The sequence below is a fragment of the Cygnus olor genome, chromosome 3 (genome assembly GCF_009769625.2).
Source record: "Cygnus olor isolate bCygOlo1 chromosome 3, bCygOlo1.pri.v2, whole genome shotgun sequence".
NCBI classification, from domain to species: Eukaryota; Metazoa; Chordata; class Aves; order Anseriformes; family Anatidae; genus Cygnus; species Cygnus olor.
Window position 1 is genome coordinate 6,331,739 of NC_049171.1, and position 26,402 is coordinate 6,358,140.

Below are 26,402 nucleotides of genomic sequence, written 5' to 3' on the forward strand. Positions count from 1 at the left end.
CCTAGGTCCCGCCCCCGGCGCTCGCTCCACCCAATGGAGGCGAAGCTCCACCCGGCGCCGTGCCGCTGCCACACAGCCGGCATGGAGCGGTCCACTCTCAGCGAGGGTGGCAACCGGGGGCTCCCCGCTGAGTCCTGCTGACAACTTTCTCCCTCGTAGTGCCTCCAAGCACCCTCCATTTAACACAGACAGCCCTCTATATTGGCTTACTCCCTTTTATCTTGCTTTCATTATCCTACTCCCATCCCTCTTGCTTTCGTCGCCCCCCAGGATAACAAAAATGGACTCGACCACCCCGGCCGGGCAGCCGCACCTGGCCGTTTAACGCCTCGCGGGTCACGTGGGCGGCGCGCGCTGTATGAGGGGGCGAGGCAGGAGAGCCCGCCGCCATTTCGCGTCGTGTGGGGCTGGCGGCTGAGGGGCGCCATGGGGCTCGTGTCCGGGCCCCCCGAGCCCGGCACTGCCGTCACCCTGCGAGTCTGTGCCGTGGGTACGTGCCCCGACGTGCCCGTAGTGCAGCTCTGGGGGTCGCTGGGCCAGCGCGGTGCTGAATATATCCGCCTCCGCAGCGAGATCCAGGCAGCAGCCGGGCCGCGCCTGGTGAATGCACCAGGCCCTGTGGGGCAGGTGGCTGGTGAGGCTGAGCTGCATGCTGGAGACCTGGGCCTGGTGGAGCTGGCCGGGCTCTGGTACCGCTGCTGTGTGGTGAGTCGCCGTGGCTGGGACTACCGTGTGTTCCTGCTCGATGAGGGCTGCACGGTGGCTGTGTCTCCCTACTACCTGGCACGGGGCTGTAAGGAGCATTTCTGCCTGCCGCCTGAGGTGCTGGGCTGTGTTGTGGCTGATCTGATGCCAGCTGGAGGCCCCGTGGCGGCTGCCTGTGGGGATGCGCCTGTCTCCACCTGGACAGCAGAAGCTATGGAGTTCCTCAGTCACCTGCGTGGCAAGGAGGTGTCGGGTGTGGTGCGGGAGGTGATGGTGCCGCAGCATCTCACGGTGCTGGAGCTGCCACAGCTGGTGGCCCAGATGCATCACCTGGGCCTGGCCAGGCAGGTTACTCCTGGTTGGTTCTGCCAGGTGCTCAAGGACTGTCTAACTCATGAGCAGCTAACAGACCAGCTCAAACCGCAGTCTTCTGTGCGTTCCCTCACAACTTCCACTGTGCCACAGCTTTTCCAAGTTTTCCACTTACATCAGCCAGCGTCACCTGCCTTGGACTACTTCTACCCACAGCTTCAGCTGGGTGTGACAGAGCCCGTCGTAGTGACCCACGTCTCCGACCCTCACCATGTCTACTGCCAGTTGCAGAGCTTGTCGAAGGAGATCCATCGGCTTTCTGATACCATGCGCCACATTTATGACAGGTGGGAGCAAGATTTACAACCCAAAGTGGGCTCACCCTGTGCTGCGCGTGGTGTGGGGGGCCGCTGGTACCGAGCGCTCCTGCTGGAGGTCACCTCTGGGGAGCAGGACCAGCAAGTGGCTCACGTGTTCTTTGTGGACTATGGCAGGAAGGAGACTGTGATGGGAGCTAGCCTGCGCCACCTGCCCCTCGAGTGTTTTCGCATGCCTGTGGTGACTTACCCATGTGCTCTTCAGGGTGTCTCGGATGGGGGTTGTGGCTGGTCCCTGTCGCAGATCAGTGAGCTGAAAGCGTTGGTGCTGGGCAAAGGAGTGCGAGCTCGCATCGAAGCCTTTAACTCCTTTGAGCATCTCTATAATGTGAGCCTGTATGGGGAAAGTGGCATCAACTTGAACCACGTCTTTGGGGTGCAAGCTCGCTGCCTGGTCAGCAGCCACGTGCAGGTCAGCCAGACTGAGGCGGGGGAGCAGCTGGAGGTGGAAGAATCCGCAGCTGGAGAACTGGAACTGCCACCGGGAGCCCCTCCTGTTGCTTTAACGCCCAGAGATCTGGCCTCTGCTCCTTCAGTTGGCGTGCACCTGAAGCTGGGTGTGTTCCACGATGTGCAGGTCTCCCATCTCCGAGACCCGTCCGAGTTCTGGCTGCAGCTCCACGAGCATCACCGGCTCTTCAGGCAGCTGATGCAGAGCATGTGGAATTTTTACTCCAATGCCACGCAGCTGGGTGATGTCGTATGGGACCTACAGCCTGGATCCCTTTGTTGTGCCAGTGGAAAAGAGGGTGACTTTTATCGAGCAGTAATCACCAGGGTTCTGGACAGTGGTGTAGAAATACACCTGATGGACAGAGGCAATACCGAAACTGTAGACCGGGATAGGGTAAAGGAGCTCCTTCCTCAGTTCAGGGAGCTGCCGGCTTTAGCTCTGAAGTGTTGTTTGGCAGATGTCTCCCCTCTGAGCGGGACTTGGAGTGAAGACTCTGTGTCTGCCTTCAGAGAGATTGTACTGAACAAGGGACTGAAGGTTCATTTTTGCGGTGCACAGGGTGACAAATACGTGGTTGAAATTCTTGACCAGTCCCAACTGGGAGAGAAAAATGTGGGTAAACTCATGGCTCAGGGGGGGTATGCTGAGCACCAGGGGTGTGAAATGCCTGAGACTCCTCAAAAATCATCTGATAAGGCTGCGAGGCGGGCCTCTTCTGCAGCGGGTGCTGGGGAAGAAAAACAAATGAATACAGCTAAAAAGCTCAGAGAAGAACCTGGTCTAAAGAAAAATGATAGAGCACTTAGTCCTGCAGCTGTGATGGTCAAGGAGAGCCCTGTTGCAACCACTCACGGTTCTAAAAGTACTGAATCTCTTCCTGCTCAGATGTATGAGGGCAAGGAAAACCTGCCCATCTCTCACAGGCAGAGTTACCTGGAAATGAGGCCGACTTTCTCTTACGGGGGTCAGTTGGAAGTGGGAAGTACAGTTAGTGTGGTTGTATCGTGTGTTGAAAGTCCTGGTTATTTTTGGTGTCAGTTAAGTAGAAATTCTGATGACTTCGCTGTATTAGTGGCTGACATTCAGGAGTACTGCGAAAATTCGTCCCACCCCAATACTTGGCCGAATTCTGTATGCTTAGCCCAGTACTCAGAGGATGAAAAATGGTACAGGGCACTGATTGTCAGCGAAGTTACTTCTGCAGAAAAAGTAGAAGTCATATATGTTGACTATGGCAACAGAGAGTGGGTGTCTCTAACGAGTCTCCGCTCAATTCCTGAACGCTTCCTCCAGTTAAAGGCTCAGGCTTTCAGGTGCAGCCTGTACAACTTAATCCAGCCTAATGGTCAGGACCCGTTTGTTTGGGATGAAGCAGCAGTTCTGGCCTTTCGGGAGTTTGTTGATGCCTCATCATGTCACTTTGAGCTGAGGTGCACAATATTTGCCTTGGCTTCTGTTAATAATAAGGAGCTCTTTAATGTTGTAGATTTAATGACACCTTTCCAGAGTGCTTGCCGGTTTCTGACAGCCAGAGGTGTGGCCAGACCTCTGTCACCTCAAAAACCTCTGGCATCCTGTGTTCAGCTCCATTCATTCTATTTTTCCACGCACGATATCAAAATTGGGAGTGAGGAAGAGGTTTTTGTTACTCACGTTGATGATCCGTGGACGTTTTACTGCCAACTTGAACGATGTGCAGATGTCTTAGCACAGCTTACCGATAACATCGGGCGCCTCAGTGAAACAATGACCAGCTTAGAAACTTTGCCAAAGTCTGGAGGCTTGTGTCTGGCAAGGTACACCGATGGTAGCTGGTACAGGGGAGTAGTTACAACCACAAAACCGAACAAGGAAGTCTTTTTTGTGGATTTTGGTAACACAGAGACAATGGAGAAAGATAATCTGCTTCCTATACCAAGTGATGCTTATGATATTTTGCTTTTGCCAATGCAGGCCATAAAGTGTTCCTTATCTGACATAGCCAACGTTCCCAAAGAAGCTACAGCGTGGTTTAAGCAAGCTGTCCTGGAAAGGCAATTAAAAGCAATAGTTGTAGCGAAGGAATCCGATGGTAAACTGCTAATTGAGTTGTTTGATGGTAATACTCAGATCAATGCAAAACTGAAGGAGGGGTTAAGATTAAGAAATAAGGCAGGACTGAGTAGACAAGTAGAAAATGAAACTTTGTGCTCTAAAGGTACAGATGTGAAAAAGAGGAACGGGCCTGCAGAGTCTTCTCTGAATACAGGTAGGCCTCTTGAAAGAAAAAAATGCAGATCTGAAGCCTGGGGAGGAGAGGAGAGTAGCAAAATGCACGTCAAGCCAGAAGGTGTAAGCCTTCGCCAGCCTTCTGCGAAGAGAAGACTGGCAGATGAATTACTGGAAGCTGATGAGAAGTTGAGCAGTAGTGAAGGTGCTTTGTCAGACAGAGTGGGGGAGGAAAAGCAGTCTGTGCCGTCTGTCGAGGTGGATGCCCAGTCGGATAATAAATCTGGAACCGAAGGCAGATGTATACCAGTTAGAAATGTATCTGACCTACCCCAGCAGAGCATAACGCCAGCTCATAAAGCGTTAACGTATGTTTCTCACGTAAATGATCCTTCAGATTTTTATGTTCAACTCGCAAGCGATGAGGCTCAGCTAAACAGCGTTTCAGAGCGCTTAAACAATGAAACGCCAGCAAAGGGCCCTTGTGGGCGACCCTTGCAAACCGGAGACTTGATCAGTGCTGTTTATTCCGAGGACACCCTGTGGTATAGAGCTGTAGTAAAAGGGAAGACTTCCGACAATTCGATCAGCATACAGTATATTGATTATGGTAATACCGCAGTGATCAGCGGTGATCAAGCGCACAGGCTCCCTGAAGACTTAGCTTCGGTTCCAGCAATGGCCATTCACTGCTCGCTAGGTGGACTTAAATGCAGCAAAAGTACAGGCTGGACAGAGAAGGCGATCGAGTACTTCACCAAGAGAACAAGTGAAGCGCTGCTCACGTGCGGATTTGTAGAGAAGGCTGAGGATAAATGGGCAGTTACTCTCAGTGATGATCAAGGTATAATAACAGTCCATTTAGTTGATGAAAACCTTGCAAGAAGGGAAGGGTCTTATTCAACTGAAATACTTGATGGAAGAGAGAATGGTGATGTGATAAATACGTGCCAGCCTTTGCCTTCTCAGGCACAGAATGAAATTTCCAGTGTAAGTGATAGTAAATCATTTATCTGGAAGTTTCCCGAGGCAGGTCAGACTGTACAAATTTATGTCACGGTGGTAAAAGGTCCAGAATATTTTTGGTGTTGCAGTGCTGATACAGAGAGCGTAAACTACGTAGAGGAAAAAATAAAGGAAGCTGAAAACCTTGGACTAAGCTCTCTGAACAATTGCATTAAAAGTGGTGATATTTGTCTAGCAAAGTACAGCCAGGATGGGAAGTTCTACAGGGCCAAAGTCACCAGTGTAACAGATGGCAACGTAGTTGTTAGACATGTGGATTATGGAAGTGAGGAGACTGTTGGCTTGGAGATGCTCAGGCAAATTCCATGTGAATTGCTCAAAGTACCCAATCAAGCGTTTGCTTGCTGCCTGTCAGGTTTCAATTCCTCAGAGGGCTCATGGCTTAGTGAAGCAAAAGAGAAGTTTTATGATATGACTGTAGAAGTGCTACTGGAAGCTGAAGTAGTAGAAACTCAGGAGGATAAAGCTTTTGAAGTCCCTCTGTCTGTTGTCAAGCTGGAAGCATCTGGGAAGAGTATTAATGAAGAGATGAAAGCTTTCTGGAAGGCTACTATAGGAAGTGATCACAAAGCTGTCCCAAACCTTGAGAGCCCCTTACAGAGAAGCAGCTGTTCAAGCAGTGATACGGGTCCGTGCCTCAAAAGAGAAACTACTGTTGTTTGTGGACTAGCTCAGGAAGGAAGTGGAAGTGCTTTACTTCATTCTGAATGTTTCTTGGATGTCACTTCTGGGAGTTCAGACGCTGTAGGAGCAAACACGTCGGTGGGAGCTGTTGAGCATGTGCCTGGGAAAGCTGATGATGGACCTGAAACAGCTGAGACTCAAAGCAGCTTTGACAAAGAGGTCCCTCTGCTTGAAGAAGAGCCCGCTGTCGAAGTATTACCAGAAGCAGCGAGAAGCTGCAGTCTTCATGTTTTGGGGAGTGGGATGAAACCTGCGCTGCAGGAGCTGCCTGGAGCGCCGCTCCTACAGGACGCTGAGCTGAAAGCAGAGCAGACAGGTGGTGCTTCCCCAGGCAGCCTTTTCCTAGGGGGCAAACAAAAAGAGCTGCTGAGATGGCCACTGCTCCAGGTACAGCCTCCTGCAGGTGATGACACAGAGGCGTTGATGGAACTGGATCAGTTACAAATGCACTCTTACGATGATTTAAGAGAGTTCCTACTGGAACTGGATGCTCTTTCAGTGTACTCCTCAGCTGATGAAGAAATGAAGGAAGCACTGGAAAGAGAGTCACCTGAAATGCAGACTGCTGCTGGCACTGAAGCAAGAGAGAAAGCGTTGGATCGGGACGCATTTGAGCTGCCACTCTTGCACGAGGAGATGGAGGAGTTGGCGGTTCTGAAATCACTCGAAATTTTACCCTCGCTTACCGAGAGAGACAACCTGGCACCTTCGGTTAGCGATGGAGGGAAGGCAGAGCTGTTTCCATCTGACGTTCAGCTTGCTTTGGCAGAGAACGCAAAGGCACTGGAACTGGATTTGTCAGGGGTTCATAAAGCAGAAGCTTTGCAAGAAGATTGGATAGAAGTGGAGCCTCCCCTAATGCTGCCTCTGGCTGATGGTAGGCCTGAGAAACAGCTGGACCTAAAGACCCATGACATGCTGTCGATGCTAGGCGCCGAGATTGAGCAGCTGCTGGAGCTGGTGCTGCCTGATGTGCAGCCTTCTCAGGAGGATGGAGACGAGGACTCTTTAGAGCTGGAACACACTGCCCTGCAAAGTTCTGCAAATAGTGGGAGTCAATTTTCATTTCTTACAAAAGACTTAACAAGCCAGAGGCCTGTTTGCACCATAAAATCATGGGACTGCAAAGTTGAGAAACATAAGGAGTGGCAAAAGAAGAAAGATGACCGTTACGTGGAAGAATGGATGAGAAAGGACTTGGATGACCGTTACGTGGAAGAATGGATGAAAAAAGACTTGGCTGAATCGTTTAGAGAAAGTGGAAGGGCACTTACACACGTGCAGTCTTCAGGCTGTAAACGTATGGATGAAGAAACAGGAAAAACGCAAAATGCTAACTTGGCTGGCCACAGTGCAGGTAAAGTGTCTGATTTTAACATGCTAAGTAATCAAAGTGTTCATTTAAACGTAATGTTAACGAATTAGATGAATGTTCATTCATTTAAATGTAAGAATAACTTGTAGAAAGCAATTTTTATTCCTTAATAAGCTTTTTAAGGCTTTCTTTTGGTATTAACCTGAGTATGCATTGATGGGTTACGGAAATTAGAATATGTGTAGTACTGTGGCAAACGTGACAGTAACAGCAAGTAATCTGAGAGGTTAATGGTTTTATGATTGGAAATCTCATTCTAAACGTGAATGCATTTTCAAGATTGTTTAGGATGACAGATTTTATTAATTAAAAGTAGTTTGGAGGAGTACAGGGGGATTTGGGAACAGAGTTGAGGGAGTTGAGCCTTTTGGCTTTTTTGGTTTGTGTTTTCCTCCTCCTTCATTGATATGTCAACCTTTTTGTAGAATGCGGCGAATATATTTGTAACCTAAAAGGCTTTGCCGTTGGTTCAAAATGCGTGGTGTGGACGTCCCTCAAATGGTGTGAGGCTCGCATTTTGGAGGTATCTGAAAAAGGTACCAGGGTAAGTACGATTGAGTGCTCTTTCTCTATTTGTAAAACCTGGTCCTTCTTTTTGTCTTCTCCCAAATTTAGAATATTTTGCGGGAAAAAAAGACTTAGTATTGTGAGGTCTGATTCTGGACTTCTGGACTAGATGGAACTAGCTGTCTCATAGTGAGTGGATGCTAGATGTCAGTGCTTGGTACTGCTTTTGCATCTCATTCTCCTGAATAGTCTGGGAGGACTGGTAGGTCTGGCTCCAGTTTGAGACAATACTTGTGGTGTGGAATTGTTATATCTCGACTGCAAGTTACTGTTTTGCCATGGAGCTGTATTTACCATTAATGCCCATGAGCCTTGGCATCTTTTTACTGATGTTTTAGGGAGTTACTGCTAAAAACAGTAGCAACTTGGAAAGGAACTTGACTTGTATATTATAGATAATGTACGGCTGTTCTTACATCAGTGAAACAAGTCTTTACTGAATTTGTGGCTGGTGGAAGTTAATTTAAACACTGGATTACAACATATTGGGCTGCCTTGGGCTGCTGCTGTTCTTTTAAGATGGAATAAATGAGTATATGAGTAATGCTTCTTCCTCAGGTTTGGGGTGTGTGTGAAAGTATGCATATATATATATATATATATATACACACACACACACACACATTGTAAAGATAATAAAACGGGCCTTTAAGATTGCAAATCCGGAAGATCATTTCATGAAAGTAAATCCTTGGAAGATCAAATGCCTGAGATTATGGAGGCCAGGTCTTCTGTTTGCAGATTTCTTCTGTTATCTAAAGCTAGTTCAGCTGCATTCAGGAGATGAGTGTCAGGTATGGAGTGATGCACCAATTCATCAGTTTCCTTCCCCCTCTAATTTAGTGGGTGTCTTCCAGCCTTTCCCTCTCACAATACTTGGATTAGAATCCCAGGAGAGGCTTAAGCTAGGGTGCTGTAGAAAGAACTACACGTGAAATACTTAAATGCAGCGATTCTTTGCCTTAGATTCAGTAGTGATGCTCAGGTTTACTAGCAGTCAATTTCTTCTTCCTTAGAAGATCCACGCTGAAAGCTTTCTCAGAGGTAGGGGTGAACCCTCAGCGTGTTTTTCTTTTTCTGTTACTGTGTGTTCTTGGAGTATCGGCGGTGCTAGATAGGAGTTGGCTCTGTCCACACAGGTATTGAATCTCTCTACTGGCAGTGAGGAGATCGTGGATCCGGAGAACGTCTGGAACGTTATTCCTGACCGGGCTGGCAGATCACCCACGGTACAGTGCTCTGTGGGACTGGGGAAAACTGCACATTTATAGAAGGGGCGTTCTGAGTTGTCATTCTTGCTGCGTCACCACGAGGATAGAAAGGCAAAACAGCATTAACCTCAGTCTGTGCATTTGTGCTAACTGCTAGCAGCACAGTGTTTTTAAGACATCATATTGTCCTTTCTTCTCTAATAGATGATTTAAATCTCTATGGAGACAATAGAAATTTAAATCTATTCTATGATTTATGCAGTCTGTTTATGTAAACTATTAGCCATTTGGCCTGAGGACAGTGAATTTGGTCTGGTGATAGCTTAATTGAAAAAAAAAAAGCTTGAATGAAGAAACGTTACTAGAAGACTATTGTAAATCAGGAACATTAGAATAGTGCTGGTGACACGCAGCTTTGACACATCATGCAGCTGGCAAATTGTGGAACATACTTGTATTACTAAGTAATTAGGCAATGATAGGAAGCTTTTCAACAGTATTCTTCATGAAGCACCAACCAGTGAGAAATTCATGTTTAGAACTCAGAATTAAGTCCGTCAGTCATGCTACTGATGATGACTGGAGAATTAATTTCCAGTTCATTATTCATAACAGTTTTTGTATCAAAAAAGGTGGAAGATAACTTGACTGATTCATGTGGGGCGGAGGGTAGAAGCAGTGCTGGAGAGTCCAGCAGTGCTGGTGTGAAAAGTTAGTCTAATATTTAAAGAAACACCGCAATGGAAAATATTTTGGCAATGGTGCCAGCTTCCGAACAGAATCCTCTTCTCTTCAGGCAATTAACCATGCAGCAGAGAACACGCTTCCCTCACCAGAGGAATCCTTACTTCAAGGTAAGATTACCTTAATTAAGCCTCCCAGAGAGGTTGTCTGATCAGGGTTTGGATGTATTCTAATTTCCTACTAAATGCTTTATTTTAGAAGATACAGCTGAAATACTTTTTTTTTTTAAAATCCAGGCATTTCCTTTAACACTGTTGTAGAATTCCTCGTAGTGCAAATGATGAAAGCTGCTGATGTCTCAATTAGAAATCAATTTAGTACTTATTCAACGTACTGGATTGAGCCTCTTGGGCAAACTGGGGTGGAATATCTACCTATGGTAAAGATTATGGTAGAATTTTAGGTGTTGGCCATCAGCATGTTGCTTTTTCTCACATTTCTGAGGCAAGCTGAGGGACTGTTGGTCAGACTCTACTAAGAACTGTAGTTTGGGACTTGAATGTTCCAATCCCTGAGTAGATCTTGGTCTCTGGTTAAGAGAACTTGATTAAACTGGTGAACCTACACATCCTTTCTCAGTTGCATCACTTAGATGCAGGCTTATTCTTCCCTTGCTGTTTCTGGTTTTGATATTGATTGCAGTTCTTGCAACCTGATTTAAATCGTTTTCCTTCCTGGCTGCCAATTACTGAAGTCCAAATTTGACCTCAGTGTTCTTGCATACTTTGGTCTCAAGTCTGTACACCCTCTTAGCAACAGCTGAGTGAACACGAGCAAAGGCCATGCAGATCAACAGGATGCAAAAACTCCCACTGAGGTTTATGATGAGCCCGCTGAGGGATGGAGTGGCTCTGAACTCACAAGTGAGATCCGGGAGCACTGCTTGCCTCATCTGCTTGGACAGTTCAGGTGTTTGAACTGTCTTGTCATTTCACAGTAACTTGTAATGAGTAGTCTTTTAATAGGGTCCAGTATGTTGATAGTGTTTGTCTGAAGGCTTTTATAGAGCTGTGACTTCAGATATTAATGCATTTATGTGTTTATAGAAATATCTCGATGGGTCTGATCTGTTTTTTTCTTTATAGGAGAGCAAACCAGTTGCGGTTCAGCTAAATCTGAAAAATCTGAAGATCCTTATTTTCTCTAGCATTCCTGAAAGAATGACGTGTTCTCCACGTGGAGCTTCAAGCAAGTACCTGTGTACACACCATTGCCATGAAAATGGGTTTTCATGGGAACAAGACTACAAGCAGAACACAGTGTTTCTTCTGCCTAACTGAGTAAATGCCTTACTGCCATACTTCCCTGTCGAAGAATTAGTGGTTGCTGGCAGGCTGCTGTCTGCTTGGCATCTTAAAGCTGTGCTTTCTTTAATTAAACAAGAATGTGCCTCTTGACAGGCATTCATTACTGAATGCTTTTGTGTCCTAACTTATGCCTGGCTGTCAGTGGGTGGTTCTTGAACAAAGGCTTCTTGTGAGTTACTGCTGTATAGGCTACTGTGGCGCACAACTCTGCTTTCTGGTGTTTTCTTTTCAAAAAGTTGCATTCTTGGTTTCTTTTGTTGTTTATTTTCTTTTAGAAAAGTTAAGGGTATTTACGGGGAGGGGGTTGGGGAAGTTTTTCTGCTCTAGAGAAACAGTTGTGTAGCATTGGAAGTCTTGTATTTGTAACAGCACCAAAGCAATGGAAGAAGCTGGAATAAAGCTGACTGACACTGGGGCATGCTCTACAGGGTTTTGTTAAATTTTTTGGCTTTCTTTCCCTATGCATTTGCCCAAATGCAGTGTAACACGTACAGTGTACCACATACTGTCACAGGTGCTGTATGTCTGCAGCTGTACTGCAGGGGATGTGGCTATGCACACCCTGCAGTTATTGCTTTTCTGTTTTGATCCTGAGGAGTTCTCTAGAGCACTGTGAGCCATGCCGAATGCTTTGTAACACTAGAAACACTACACAGTTGTGTACAAAACCGAACTTGGGTTTGAGATGTAGCCTTTAACAGCAGTAACGAAAGCTGAAGCCTTTCCTCTCAGTATGAAGCAGACCTAGCAGTGTGGTTGTGCTGCTGCATGTGTGGTGTGCTCCCAGCTGCAGCTTACCACACAACTTATGCTCTTCATGTGTTGAAAAGGAGGCGCTCTTTTTCCTATTCCTGTTCCATGCTTCTGTACAGTGTAGGTTCTTTTGAGGCTGGGAGTTTTTCACAGTGCCATAGCAAATTGCAAACACAAGGTCTCATGTTGTAACTGTCTTGCTGAGCATTACAATAGATCCTGAGCATTACTGCTCACTCAGTAAGAGAAACACTTGCATATTGATTCCCCTTAGCAGAGACAAGACACGGTGGTAGGCTGTAAAGAATTTAATTAAATTCTGAACAACAGGCCTTAGCTGTCATTGCAATCTCATGTTAAGATCACAGATTATATAAATACTTAAATTACAGTTAAAACACAACTGGAGCAAGCAACACAGTTGTTTGTAACCTTATTTTGAAACAAATAGGCTACAGTTAGTAGTCCCCCTCTTGCAAGGCTTATTCACTTAGAAGTTGTTCTTCCTTGTGGCAACTTGAGAGTTCTGCTCTAAAAATCAGAGCTGCCTGCAGCCGCCCACACAGCCAGCTGTTTCTGCTAACACAGACAGCAATGCTAGAACCTGAACAAAGATGACTAGCTGGAGAGTATTACAACTGTACAGGACGACATGATCAAAAAATGCTTGCATGCCCCTCTTTAAAGGGAGCAGCTAGAACTGACACATCTATTCCACAGGTTCATCTACAGCGGTGGTACCGAGTGACAGTGGTAATAGAGATACTAGTGGTAACATAGGGAATAACACAAGAGACCCTACTTAAAGCTTTGCCTAGGGGGGTTACACTTACTACAGTGAGTGACCATTTCAGCAGCTTTTTGAATGGAAACCTCCTCTGAGTGTGGCAGCATGAACAGATTTTAAAAATGTAAGTGGGATAAGTTCATATGAAAAATCGTGTGTCAGAACAAACTCCTTGCTTTGCTGTTACCTTAAACTATTTCCTGTTGCTTTTACTGTAGCTCTTCTTTTAAGTAGACAGTTCTGAAGAGCTTCTTCCTGGTACCTCTCTAACTAGAAGGAACAGAAATCTGCCCCAACTCCCAGCTGTTCCCAGAGCACAGCTGAAATAATTAAGTTTAATAAATTAGTTTCTTCTTACACTGGAAAAAAAAAAGGCTTGCTGGATGCAAACTGACTTAAAGCTTGGTAAGCAGAACTTTAGTTGAATTCCTGGTAGTTTAATTTATCTCTGCAAAGTTGATTCTAGGTCAGAAACAGAATATTTAAATTACTATCAAGTGATTTCCTGCCCCCCTCCCCCCCACTGCCTATAAAGCAGAAATTACCCTGTTACGGTATTATTTCTGAGAATCCCGCTAACTCATCTGAACTTAACTTTTCTACGTTTTGATATTTTTTTTTTTGTTCTGCACCCCAAAAGCTGTCGGAGGCCAGTGCTATCACATCTGAGCAATATCTGGCCAACATTAGTGTCCTGGTTCCTGTGGTATTTACAGTACTTCCTCGCATTCCTTATTCGCCTTGAGATGGAGATAGGTCAATGTTGGTACCAGAAATAACATTGGGTCCTATGCCATCCACGAGGGAATCCCACTTATCAAAATCTTTCTTAAGACCTATAAAACGGAGGAAAGAAAACCCAAATGGTAATGAGTTACATTGTCAGATTTCTGTAAAATGATACCAAAGAATTCAATAGGATACATGAATCAACTTGGCAAAGTAGGGGATGCGGTCTTGCACGCTCCTAGTTTTTACATATTAGCACAAGTGTACTGAAACTCAGATGTTCTTCCTCTGAGTTGCTTAAATTATAAAAGTAACTTTTTCTAGAGTTTTGTTACAGGCCGATGCATTTTTTTTCTGCTTAGATTTTTCTGACTTACTTTAGATCTTGTAGTAAACAGTGGTTATAAAAAAAAACTTTATAGGAGTTACATGTTGATTGATGTCATGCTTTGATATAAACAGATACTTACTCAAATGTTTCTGCAGGAAGGCTAGTGAAGCGTGGTTGCTTATATCAATAGCTTCATTTGGATCTATTTCTCCTTTTAATTTGAAAAACTTTCCAATGATTTCTCCGCTCACAAAGGTAAAGTCAGGAAAGCTCTGATGCACTGACCCTCTGCAAATATAGAATTGATCGACAGGCTCATAAGAACGTAGCTGACTGATTAGAAGACGACAAAGGCTTCTTGAATGCCAGACACATCTTGCAGTATTTTATCGAGCAAATGTTAGTCTCATGAGCATGCAAGGTTAGTAGTAAATTCTGCCCTAACCACAGAAGGGAGGAAGTTTTGTTTGTGCTTAGTCTATATAACCACAACAGTGATAAGGAGTAGGCCTGGCAAAACCTTGAGATCACCAGGTTGTCTCTCTGCTCTGAGCACAGGTGTGTTATACCGGTGTCTGCTCCCCTGTGCACGGTGCTTTTACTAGGGAAGTGTACAACTGCACCCAGAGGGCTACTTAAAATGTCCAAATGCAGATGTGTGAGGCCCAGAGCAAAACTTGTGCCTGGCAGAGGAACGCACGCCTTGCGGTGTCTTAATGTTACTGCCTGCGCTGAGAAAGGTCTCCGTCTCCCCTGTAGCAGACATATTGCTATCTAATTTAAATGTGCAGTGAAAACCTAGGCCCTGAGGAAGTAGTGACTGTCTGTCCTACAGCTACCTGTAACTGAACAGCTCTGACAGGAGAATAAGTTCTGTAAACAAAGATTCATCCTTGACCACAGAAATGGTGGATCCCTGGCACTTACTTGATGGTGATCATTTTCTTGTTTGAGTCATTGGAGCTAAGCTTCTTCATCTTTAAGATATTATCAGCCCACTGGAATTTTTCCGAATTGATAAAAAGCAGCGGTTGCTGGACACTGTTTTGGTAAGTGTCATCGCCCACTGGCAGCATCCACGCATCGAGGGCAATGCCACACCTGCCGAAAACAACATCTAGATATTGTCACAGGTAGAGAGCTTTGTGCGGACGTTTTTAGCATGCTTTGATTTGCAGCAGACATGAGGAAACTGATGATACTGAACAGGTAAACACGTTAATGAATCACTTTGTAGCGATAATGCTTTCTACTCTGGGGGAAGAGGATTAATCCACTATTCCATTTGTTGGTCTCCTCTGCCAGGTGCAGCTGAGCACAGGAGCTTCTGCAAGGTCCCACAGTGTCACGGTGAAATACAATACAACTATCGTGTTCCTCTGCATCCCCAAAGCTGAAGGAAGCATGAGTTGAAGAAGATGAGACATGCCAAACAGTTTTTCTTCAAGAGCTAATTTGTAGCTGAGGGATCTTAGGCAAGGCTCCCTGCTCCAGGCTTGTCCAGTGCCAAATGTTCCTTTCTTTGTGTGACATACATACCTGAATCTAATTTCTTTGCTGAGACTCTCAATAACTGTAGCACCACCAAAAGAGTGTCCCATCACAGCTATTCTGCTAGTATCAACAGAATCCTGTTAAAAAAAATCCAGGTGCTGTAAGAGACTTTCTTTCCCCATTTTTTTTTTTCTTTTCAAATAATAGTTTTTGATCTACTGTGTGATCTTCAGAATAGTCTACAGGGAGCAGTTTAGTAATGGAAGAGGAAACCCAGAAACTTTATTAGGTGTTTAACAGAATGAAGTCACCAACTTTCACTCACCTTTAGGTGATTCCAGTCAAAGTTTGAATTCAGTACGTTCATTACTTCCTCTCCTGAATTGATTTTTAGAATGAGGTTGAGGGCTTTGATGCACTCCTGTGCTCTCTGCTGCACCTGGGAGACAGAAAAGATGGGGCAGAAGTGGGATGAATTATCAGACAACTGCTAGGTTTGCTGGCTCTTTGTACACAAAATTTAGTCTTTTTTTTTTTTTTTTAGTATATGGGACTGGTACAATAAGCACTATTCTGAACTGTAGAACGGATCTGTAAAACAAAACCCTGAGAAGTTTTGATCAAATCTGAATTTTGGGGGCCCCAAAATGTTGCAGCTCTTGTGTAGATCCTCCACGTGCCCCATCTGCACAATAGCTCTGGAAGCATCTTTGTGCTGGATGTACCCAAAGCAAGAAACTGCCTAGAAGCCCTTCCTATTTTAAATGCATACACATTACTGAAAAACGTAACAAAGCTGTTGCAAATACAGGTCTTCAGTGTGAGAAGTGTTCTGGATTTTGATATTTTTAGTAAAAAAAAAAAAAAAAAAAAAAGCTACAAAAAAAAACCAAAGAGCAACAGCATCATTGGGAGCAATTGAGTGTAGCCAGCCAGCAAGATGTCTGTGCGTTATGAATTTCAAGTAAATCTCAATCTCCTGGCTTCTCCACTAGCGAAACGTACAGGCAACAACTCCTGCAGCTTATTTGCAAGCTCAGACGTTGTGTAGTTGGACTCACAAGTAGGATGTCGTATGCACACAGGAAAGGACACTCATACCGCTGTCTGTGTGGCCCAGCAAGATAAACACTTCCATGTTTGAGTCTGCACTGGGTGGAAGAAAACACTCCCATGTTTTAAAGGTCAGGTCTGTGCTTGGAGGAGCTTATCGCCACGACCACATCACATTTAGGACGGATGCTGCTTGTAATCAGGAAGTCTGCACTGCTTACACTGCTGTAATCCATGTCAAAGTGTGTCAGAGGTGGTGGAGCAAACATCCCCCTTAGAGCAGTCACGATTCGTCTTGCTGGTAGCAGTAAACAAAAGCTACAGCAAGCCTAAGGCCACACAAACAAACAATGCTTAAAGACAGGGCTGGGCAGCAAAACTGGAGACAGAGGAGAAACAGAAAGTAGAGGAGAAACAGGTGAAACAGCTGACTAAGAATGACAGCACAACCTCATGGGAAAGCTGTGTTACGGAAGTAGTTTATGCTATGAAGAAAGCTGCTGTTGGCGTTTCCATCTTCAGGAATATAGGACTTCAGGCTATTTTGTACACTGAGCCATGGCAGAAGACTGCAGGCGTGGCCAAAGTGAAAGTGTCTGCAAGTGTCAGTCCTAAACACACACAGTCTCATTCCTAGCATGCAGCCCCAGGAGGGTACCTGCTTGTGACGCAAACAACGTTCTTCCTCTCCTGATTTTAGTTTCCTGTAGTAAATCCACTCCTTCTCCATGTTTGATGTAGACTCTTCCTCTGTTTCAGAACCAGACTTTTTTTACAGTAATACGTTGCTGAAGCTGATTCATCTCTGTAATATCGACAGAAGGTTATTTCTGAGGATGTATTCCATTTCTTTGGGATGAAGTCAAAAGAAGTTGTAGTTTTCACTTGTTTCAAGAAACCCACGCTCCCAACCAGTGCTGCCCCACCAAAACTCCCTCCACCGTTATATTTGCCAGGTTCTAACAATAAATGAGAAAAATAGCATGCTTGGAGAATGACAAATGACACGTGCCACAGGACTTTTCATTAAAGGGCTTCAAATTTACCTCCCTTTGGTTAGCTAGGAAGCGAGCTAAATACAAGTAACTATTTATTATGAGAAAGTTTCTTTCCATCAAACTGAAGAGCACACAATATACCCACCTGTGCTCCACAGCAGCCACTATAAAGCCTTGAGAAGCCATCTCTATGCAAATAGCAGAATAGATTGTCCTGCAATCAAGACCACACTGGTGATACACACGCACACATAATTTCAGTTGCATTGCTCCTTAAACACTGACTGCACCCCGTATGTGCTAGCCCCCATTCCAAATTTCTCCTCCCTGCTTTAATTTGCTAACGAGCAGAGCAAGCTGTTGTGTGCCAGTCACCCGAGGGTGCTTTTTGTTGCACTACAGCCCGTTACTGTTTCAGTACCTATTCAGCAGAGAGAAAATGTTAATAATTTTTAAAAAGTAGCACATGGGACACTTTGCATCTTCAAAGAGCTGTCCAAAGATTAACTACCTAGTCCTCACAACATACTTATGCACGGGTAAATACCTGCACCCCTAAAATATAACTGGCAAACACAGGTAAAGAAACCAACCCTGCCTTTATTTACTGGCACTGATTTCAGTGGAAGCATGCTGATACCCAGCAGCCTGTTCCTCAAATCTTTTTTGACTCCACAGGGATCTCACCCCCTACTGAAAATCTGTTCAGAACCATTCTTAGAGACTGTTGTCTCCACGGATGACAAAAATAGTTTGTCAACAAACTGCAGAATTACCGAAAAGCTCCAAGTCCATGGGAAAAAACGAGGAGTGGGTATTTTTCTCCTGGCTTAAAATCAGCATTTGGTTTTGCAGGACAGGTCACTGAACCTACATAAAAATGGAAGTGTGTGTCATTATCACTTAAATGAGAGACGGCACTTGTTCCTGTGGGAGAGATCCTGAGAGCCTGGTGATTTCAGAGGGGTCATCTAAAGATTAAGGTACCAAATCTTAAAATGCAGAAGATAAATGAAGACACGATTCTGCAAACGCTTTCTACAAAAAGATGTTTTCCTTCTCCTGTCCGTAGCCTAGCACAAGGCCAACCCTTTACACCCTACAAGAACACATTTCTAGGAGCAGCCAGGCATCCAAGTTCTGTTCGTATTCGGAGTTTAGCATCTACCTGACCTTTGTATGTCTGCAAAGTTCCCCTTGTGATTTGAATCCTGACATAGAGGAAGCTTCCCCACACCAACCCAGACACACCCATGTACAGCGGTCACGGACTGCGGTCCTGTGAGAACTGGATCGCGTCCAGCATTGAGCCTCGCCACCCAAACCCTTCCCAAACACACGCTCCTCTGTGGGAGAAGCTAATTTTCAATCAAGAACACGCTGCTCACATACAGAGCTCATGCCCTTGTCAAGAAAAAAAGCCCAAACCAGTCTCACCAACATAGTATTGGAAAAGCCTTTCTCCTACAACCCGGTACATGTTAAGGAAGTCAGAAAGTCCCTGGTAGTACTCTTTATCTGGAATCCACGGTGCCTCTTCGTTATCTGTGGCGTCGCATGAAGGATAATACAGGCGTAAGAAGCTTCCCTGCGATTAAAAAAAATGATATTTATTAATACATGACAAAAAAGAAGGAAGATAAAAACAGTTATGTCAAGGGCTTCAGTTGCAAGAAAAACAGCTTGAGAATTTGGAGAATCTCATGAGAAAATTATTATTCAGTACAGGCTGAGCTTTGATGTCACTGTCCTGTGTCACTGCCATTTTGTCCCTGCAATGACTTGAAGCAGTATGACAGCTGGCATCCTGGCAGTGATGCTCCCACCAGTGTCTCATGGAGCTGCTACCGAGCCCATTCACCTTGCTATGCTGGGGGAAAGGTAAACGACCCTCTTAGAAGTACAGTTTTCCACTGGGTCAGGTCAGATTTTCCCCCGAGACTGGTATCTGGAGGTGTGGCCCAGCAGATGAGGTTTGGGCACTCAGGGGAACGGCCTCAACGTGGCCATCGTGCTCCCGGCTAACCCAAGCAAACGGCTGTCTGCCATCAGCAAAGCACCCGGACAGCAGCGCAGCAAAGGAGTGCAGTAACTACTGTTCCTCCTCCAGTATCTCCTCACCAGGATGTTTACAGGCCTGTTAGGTCCATCTTTCTAACCAATTTTACTACTTCTGTTCCATCTGCCTCCATTTCTTACCACTGCCTTGGGTCTCCTCTTGCCATTTGTACACCAAGTCTGTGGGGGAGCCACACGGGCTCCCTGTCCTCCCCTTGCCAGTATTTTTCCTACACAGCAGTCTACCAAAAATCTCTTAAAGATCTCCCAGCAGACGAAGCGTGTGCAACACACTGCTTGAACGCACCGCCCGGCTCCTGATGTGCCTTTATTTAAATACGTTCCATCTAAAACTGCAGGCAAGGTGCATGAGCCAGGGAGAGCAGCGTGAACATGAGCTTTGGAATAAAGTCTGCTCCTCTAAGCATGAATTTATCAGTTTCATACACAGCGTGCACCAAAAGCTTGTTTAATGAATCTTGCTTCCATTTACTCATCAAGCTTAAATCAACCTTTGACACAACGAGCACTAAGGAGGGCACCACCGAGCCTCCATCCAGGCTGGTAATTACATTAATTCAATCCCAGAATAGTCCCGCTGAATTTCTCCAGGTGACAGTTTACCAGGAAAGGAAAGAGGTTCATTACCTATCCCTGAGAGAACTGTCATTATGCAGATTGCTCATCCACCAAAAACACAGGGGCTGATTGCAAAGAGAAGCTAATCACTTTTTGGTGCTAATAGAGAGGACTCGGCAGAGCCGAGGAAAACCTACAAATAACCACTGCAAACGGATCACATATTCCACCTAGCTGCTCTGAAGAGCAAAACCACAGTGCAAATGCATGAGCAGTCCCACAAAAAAAACTCAAAACCAAGAGGATTTGAAAGAGAAACTTGTAAGCGAGCCCACCAGGTGGCTGCTATTCACTGCTCCCTCCTTCCCATCGCGGTGTCTCTCTCCTCTAACATCCTGGAGGCACTCAAGTGTGCCCCGCACGCATCCTGCACCTCTGTGCACACCTTCTGTCTGGTCCCCCCATAAAACCAGAGTCGTGAGGCTGGCTCTGAGCCTTAAATCCGAAGGAGGGTGAACCCAGTGCTTACCTCAGCTGCGTTTTCTGTCATCAGGTCCGTGCAGCCCACGGAGTGCGGCCCCTTCCCTTCGGGGATCCTGTAAAACTTCTCAGCGCTGTTGCTGCCCATTTCCTTTGGCGCTTTGGCCGACAGGCCTGGGGAGAAAAAAAAGAAAAAAAAACACAAATCAGAAGAATTTGGGGGCCTTTGTGGGGTCTGTGCTCATTGTGATGTTCGTGAGCAGATATACCCTGAGAGATAAAACAAATACAGCGCGTTAAAGGTCCAGGACTGCTCAAACTGAGGATTAGGCCCATAAGAGCAGCTGCTATTGAGGATCTGAGCTCCGAAACCCCAAGACACTGATCTGACACCTTCGGTGTGGTGGTGGTGGTGCTGGTGGTGGCAGGCCCCAGGCAGGGTGACACCCAGCAGCGGAGAGGCCGCAGGGCACCCCGAGGAGGCGGCGCAGAGCCCAGGAGGGGGCCCAGGCCCTGGATCAGTGGGTTCCCTGCGCCGAGACCCGCTCCCGGTGCGGAAAGCAGGAGGGGAAGTTTGGGGTTTTTGCAGCTCCCTGTAAACAAGCCCGGTCTGCATGGCTGGGGCAGGGGGCTGAGGCCCTCCCTGCGCCCAGGTAGTGGGGAACGGGGCGGCTGTGGGGTGCGGGGGCTGCGGGGGGCAACGGGTGCGCTGCCCCTGCCTGGGGGGCCGGGCTGCATCCCACCTGCAGGTTAGGGAAATGACATAAAGCGTGCCTGTTGGAAAATTAAACAAGGTGAAAAATAAAATAAAAATGAATAGAAATATAAAATAAAAAAAAAAAATAAATAAAATTAAGATCAGGAATAAACTTCAAAATAAACTTTAAAACAAAACTTCAAAATAAAACTTCAAAATAAACCTAAAATAAGACTTCAAAATAAGCTCAAAGTAAATAAACCTCAAAATAAGCTTAAATTATTAGTATAATAATAATAATAACATTAATACTATACATACTGTTATATTAATATTACATATGATATTATAATATATTTTATTAATGTAAATAAAAATAAGCTTACAAACAAAACTTCAAAATAAAAATAAATTTTAAAAATGACATTTCAAAATAAAATAAAACCTCAAAATATGCTTAAAAACAAGATATAAAAATAAGAACAAATTTAAAAATAAAACCTCAAAACAAGCTTAAAAACAAGACTTGAAAATAAGAATAAATTTTAAAATAAAAGCTCAGATTATGCTTACAAATAAGACAAAAATAAGAGGAAATTTTAAAATAAAACCTGAAAATAGGCTTAAGAATAAGACTTAAAAATAACAACAAATTTTAAAATAAAACTTCGAAATAAACTTAAAATTTGAACTTGAAGGTGGGACTTCAAAACAAAAATAAGAATGAACTTAGGAATAAAAACAAACTAAAAACCGAAGGTAAGGATGCAATTAAAGCACGCACAAACCACCGAATTCCCAACCATCAGCCCCGGGCCAACGCCGACGAGCCGAGAAGAGCCGGATCGAGGCGAACCGGATCGAGGCGAACCGGATCGAGGCGAGCCGGGTCGGGCCGAACCGGATCGAACCCGGCCGAACCGGATCGAACCCGGCCGAACCGAGCCCAGCCGAGCCGAGCCCAGGCGGGCCGGGCCCAGCCCCGCCGGTCCCCGTCCCGGTGCCCGCCCCCGTCCCCGCCCCTCCGCCCGCTCCTCCCCGGAAGGGGCCGCGGTGGCCCCGGCGCCCCGCTCCGTCCTTCCCTCTGCCCGCCCGCCCCGCGGCCATGGTGCGGCGGCTGCGCTACCCGGAGCGGAAGCTGCTGCGGCGGCTGTCGCTGGTGAGCTGGGAGGCGGCGGGCGGCCTGGCCGAGGTGCGGGCGCTGCGGCGCTACCGCCTGGGCCGCCGGGAGGACTGGGCTCGCTACAAGGCGCTGGCCCGGGCCGTGCGGGGCCTGGCCCGCCGCCTCCGCGACCTGGGGCCGCCCAGCGCCGCCTTCCGAGCCCGCTGCACCGCCGCCCTGCTGGGCAAGCTGTACGGCCTGGGGGTGCTGGGCTCCCGGCGCTCGCTGGCCCTCTGCGAGAAGGTGTCGGCCGCCTCCTTCTGCCGCCGCCGCCTGCCCTGCGTGCTGCTGAAGCTGCGCATGGCGCAGGACCTGCGGCACGCCGTCACCTTCGTGGAGCAGGGCCACGTGCGCGTGGGGCCCGACGTGGTGACCGACCCCGCGCTGCTGGTGCCGCGCGCCGTCGAGGACTTCGTCACCTGGGCCGACGGCTCGCGCCTGCGCCAGAAGGTCCTCGACTACAACCAGGAGCGGGACGACTTCGACCTGGCCGCGTAGGGACGCGTGGGTCGGGGAGCGTCCTCTGGCCTGCTGGCTTCAGGGGTGAACGCCGACTGCCACAGCGCCAAAATCGATGGCACCGGGGGCAGACGTTGACCACCAAAGGACCAAAATCCCCCAAAACATTCCCAGGAGGAGACGCGCTCACTGTCGGCACAGCTCCTGCTTTTACCATCGACGTCCCCTCCTCTAACACCACACCACGTGGGCAGACATCACCACAAACCGATCAGACCGCTCCGAAAACACCTGGCCCTGTGCACCCCACAAGGGCAGATTTCTCCAAGCCTGGCACTGCCATTTCAAGGCCTCGGATGCCCAGCAGCAGCTGCCGGAGGACGCTTTCATTAAGCCTGGCCATTTGGGGACAGAGCGCCGATGCCACCCCACTTGGTGACCTGGCCACCGCTTTCCCAAAGCAGCCTCGTCCTGGGAGGTTCTGCTTTCACCCAGCGCAACTCGGGGGTTCGCGGTCAGCAAAGAGGCCGAAGAGTGAATTTCTGGAACTGTAAAAGTTGTAGCCTCAAATGGAATAAATACATAAGTAAAAGCTAACGTTGGTTTGGTGTAAAGTTGGAAGAGGAAGCCTGACTCACAGGGCTGGGGGTTCTGGCTGGGGAGGGCTGGGGCAAAAGCAAACCTGAGCGGTTCTAGGGCCGTCAGGAGCTTCATTCCCCTTTGAAAAAAAGAGCAGAAAAGCAAAAATAAATCAGGTTGGTTTATGGCATTGAAGAAATTCATGTGCTATCTTGCACACTCTAGTTCCCTGAGTCTTCCTGCTGATTTTAAAATGTTCCGGTGAGCCCCACTTGTCATCTTGCAGAACTTTTTTTATGTAACTTTTATGTAACTTTCCTTTTTTTTTTTTTTTTTCCCCCAGCTACGGGCTATTACAGAGTTATAAAGTGCTCTTTCTAGAAGTGCTTTCTTTGCTGTTACCCTGGGCGACCAAAGGATTTGGCAGCAGAACAGGAGCGGAGCTGTGGGAGCCGTGGCTGCTCTGGGTCTGGCCGCGCTGGTGTGGCTGCCCTGAGCAGGAGGGGCGTTGGGTGAGCGGTGTCTGGGGGCTGAGGCAGGACCAGAAACCCTCTTATGAGGGTTTTTTAGAAAGCAAGCTGAATGTTAACATCTGTACCAGCGTCACAAGCCAAATGTATTTAATGGTGTTAGCTTTTAGAGCAATAATAGGTGCTAAGGAAGGGGCACATCTCCCTAAAAGAGATGGGATTTCCCCACTACACTTGATTATATGAACAACTCCAATTTATGCTTACATTTATTTTGGTAAAACCTTACCTATAACATCTTAAGAAGTCTTTCTCAGGGCACACACTTTGCTCAGGTAAGAAATACAAATGGAGAAGACGTTCCTTACCTGAAGCACGACTTTTCGTGAACACCTTTCCAGCCCTCGTCCACAGCGAAGTCATCGTGTCTTGGGAAATTCAGGAGGTGCCCAAGCCGGGTGTGGGTAAAAACAGGGTTTGCTCCGCTTTACTCTTCCAGGAGAGTTTCAGGAAGGGGGCAGTGATGTGTGCTGCCGTCCAGGAGCCTGAGCAGGGCGTTTTGCTGCTTGGATGCTGAGCTGCTTTGTCCGCCCCTTGAAGGAAGAGCAGAAAAGGAAATCTCGGGTCTCGAGCACAGAGGCAGTCGGGCTGGTAACCTCAGCAGCGTTTCCTCACCGCCCTGCTCCTTTGGCCCCAAAACAGCTTCACGCTGTTTGCTTGTGCACCTCCGGTGTCTTCTACAGCAGGAGAGAGACAACACACGGGAGCATAAGTTGTTAAATGGTGGCTAATTGCTTTGGGGCTAATTGGCCCCTACAAAGCCGTGCTGTGGGGCAGGAGCATCCAACGCTCCTGCTCTCTTCCCACGGCCTCGGAAACGAAATTTTTGTGGTCCTTTTAGGAAACGTCTCAGAGCAGGCAGTGGTCAGGGAGGTTTTACCAGTGCCGCTGGCTTCGGGCTTTTGTTTTCTGCCTTTTTTTTTTTTTTTTCCCCTGGCCTTGGCCCGTTCTCTATTTGGAGGCTGCCAAGGGGAGGAGGAACTGAGGCCGGGGAATGTGTGGGAGCGTGGAAGAAGGAGTCCTTCACACTGCTGCCTTTTGTGTCGCGGGGACTAAATGGCCGAGGCCGTCATTGAAAGGCAAATGTGCTGATCTCAGCTGCTTTCTCCAGTAAACAGGACATCTTGGTGTGGTTTATTTGGATGATGCCCCCCTCAGTAACCAGCGATATCCCATTGCCGTGAGCACAGAGAGCACCGCGGGCTGGGGAAGGACGGTGTAACCCCATGGCCAAGTGCCACACGAGCTATTCCCCGCTGGCTGGAGGTGTCACTGATTTTTAGGTATGTCCTCTGCTAATTTGGCACTGAGAATGAACCAAAAGCAATGCTCGTCACTGAGGGATGGGATTACCTCTTAATCCATGCCCCCAAAACTAAACCAGAATGTGAATTTTCACTGGGGCTGGAGAAAAAACACCCCAAAGCAGTATGACAGTGTTAACCTGAGGACCCCAGTTCCGGCCCCTGCTCTTAAATGCCCTGCTTTAGTCATTGAAGTGATTTTTCTTTGCTTCAAATAGGGGGGGAAACACCAACGATGACACCAGAGATGGAGATTTGAGCGTCTCCAGCTCACTCCGAGAGCTGCGCATCGGAGGGTGATGCCGTGTGTCCCCAGCACGACGTCCCAACAGCTGCTGGCTGCTCTCACCCACATCCCCAGTCGGTCGGTGTAAACCCAGGCAGCGTTTTACCCTTGGTTTCTTCCCCGAAATCCTTCCCCCAAGCTCAGCCCCATCACAGGCTGGAGGCGTTGTGCCGCCGGGTAAGGTCCAGGCTGGCTACGGGGCAGGTCCTGCTGTGACTAATGCCTGAGGCCACCACGTTGTCACCTGCAGGGTCGAAGCCCACCGGGGGAAGCCATGTCCCAAAAACACCCTCTCCTCTCCCCGACAGCCCTGGTTGGAGCCAGGACGAGGGCTCGGCATGGCAGACAGGTGATGGGGTGAGGAGGGTGCTGGCACCGGGCTCCCCGAAGAACTCGGGTCAGGGAGGACCTCTGGAGGACATCTACCCCAAACCCTGCCCCGAGCAGGGTGGCTCAGTGCCTTGTCTCAGTTTTGCCTATCTTAATGCTGGATCACTCCCCGGAAGCCCGGAGCAGCGTTTAATCACTGCAATGTGTTTCTTGTTTTTTTCCTTTTCCCTCCAGTCTGTGCTTCCCCTGCTGCAGCCCAGTGCTGCTACTCCCCACCCCGACACCCCTTAATGCCAGCAGGGCACGCAACCCTCTCCCCTTCCCGTCACCCTGCAGGGACACGCAGGGATTTGGGGTCAGATAAGAGGAAGACCGCGAGCCCTCGTCCGGCGCAGAACTCCTTAAAATCCCCCTGGCAGCCCCGTCGCTCCTCCCTGCGCTCTTCCCAGGCTCTTTTTTCCCCCTTCCCCAGTGCCTGGCGCTCCCCGTACCTGGTGTGCGGTGTCCCGGCCACCCCCTGCTCCTGTCCCTGGCTCGGGAAGGAGCTCGATGTCTCCTTTGGCTGCCCGTGGCCCTGCAGAGCGAGGCTGCCGGCGGCTGATCCCACAGGAGGACGTCTCCCAGAGCGGCTGCCGGGCTCTTCCCGAAGGGGAGGGACCAAACTTTGCCTTAGTTTCCAGATGGGACAACCTTTCTCGGAGAGACCTTTCCCCAGGCCTTGCCGGCGAGTCTCCTGCAATCAGCCATCCCACCTCCACCCCTCCCCAAAAAAATAAAATGCCACGCTGGCAAGAGGACCCCGCGGCTGTTTGGATACTGGGCG

The 26,402-nt window shown here is 47.6% G+C and overlaps 3 protein-coding genes across 3 annotated transcripts; 2 read left to right on the forward strand and 1 right to left on the reverse strand.

Moving 5' to 3' along the window:
* The first annotated feature begins 128 nt into the window (after positions 1–128).
* On the forward strand, positions 129–13,081 carry TDRD6 (tudor domain containing 6). The gene is made up of 5 exons (XM_040554311.1): positions 129–7,123; positions 7,567–7,685; positions 8,848–8,937; positions 9,716–9,773; positions 10,749–13,081. The coding sequence occupies exons 1-5, from the start codon at positions 427–429 to the stop codon at positions 10,808–10,810; spliced, it is 7,026 nt and encodes a 2,341-aa protein (XP_040410245.1). The 5' UTR covers positions 129–426; the 3' UTR covers positions 10,811–13,081.
* On the reverse strand, positions 12,017–26,399 carry PLA2G7 (phospholipase A2 group VII). The gene is given in 13 exon segments (XM_040554314.1): positions 12,017–13,346; positions 13,710–13,858; positions 14,498–14,671; positions 15,110–15,201; positions 15,390–15,503; positions 16,776–16,891; positions 16,894–16,922; positions 17,261–17,329; positions 17,892–17,985; positions 18,553–18,703; positions 20,282–20,406; positions 23,968–24,336; positions 26,071–26,399. Coding segments are annotated over 12 exon segments (1,272 nt in total). The 5' UTR covers positions 24,023–24,336; positions 26,071–26,399; the 3' UTR covers positions 12,017–13,242.
* On the forward strand, positions 22,011–22,589 carry IMP3 (IMP U3 small nucleolar ribonucleoprotein 3). The gene has a single exon (XM_040554317.1). The coding sequence runs from the start codon at positions 22,035–22,037 to the stop codon at positions 22,587–22,589; it is 555 nt and encodes a 184-aa protein (XP_040410251.1). The 5' UTR covers positions 22,011–22,034.
* Positions 26,400–26,402: the final 3 nt, after the last annotated feature.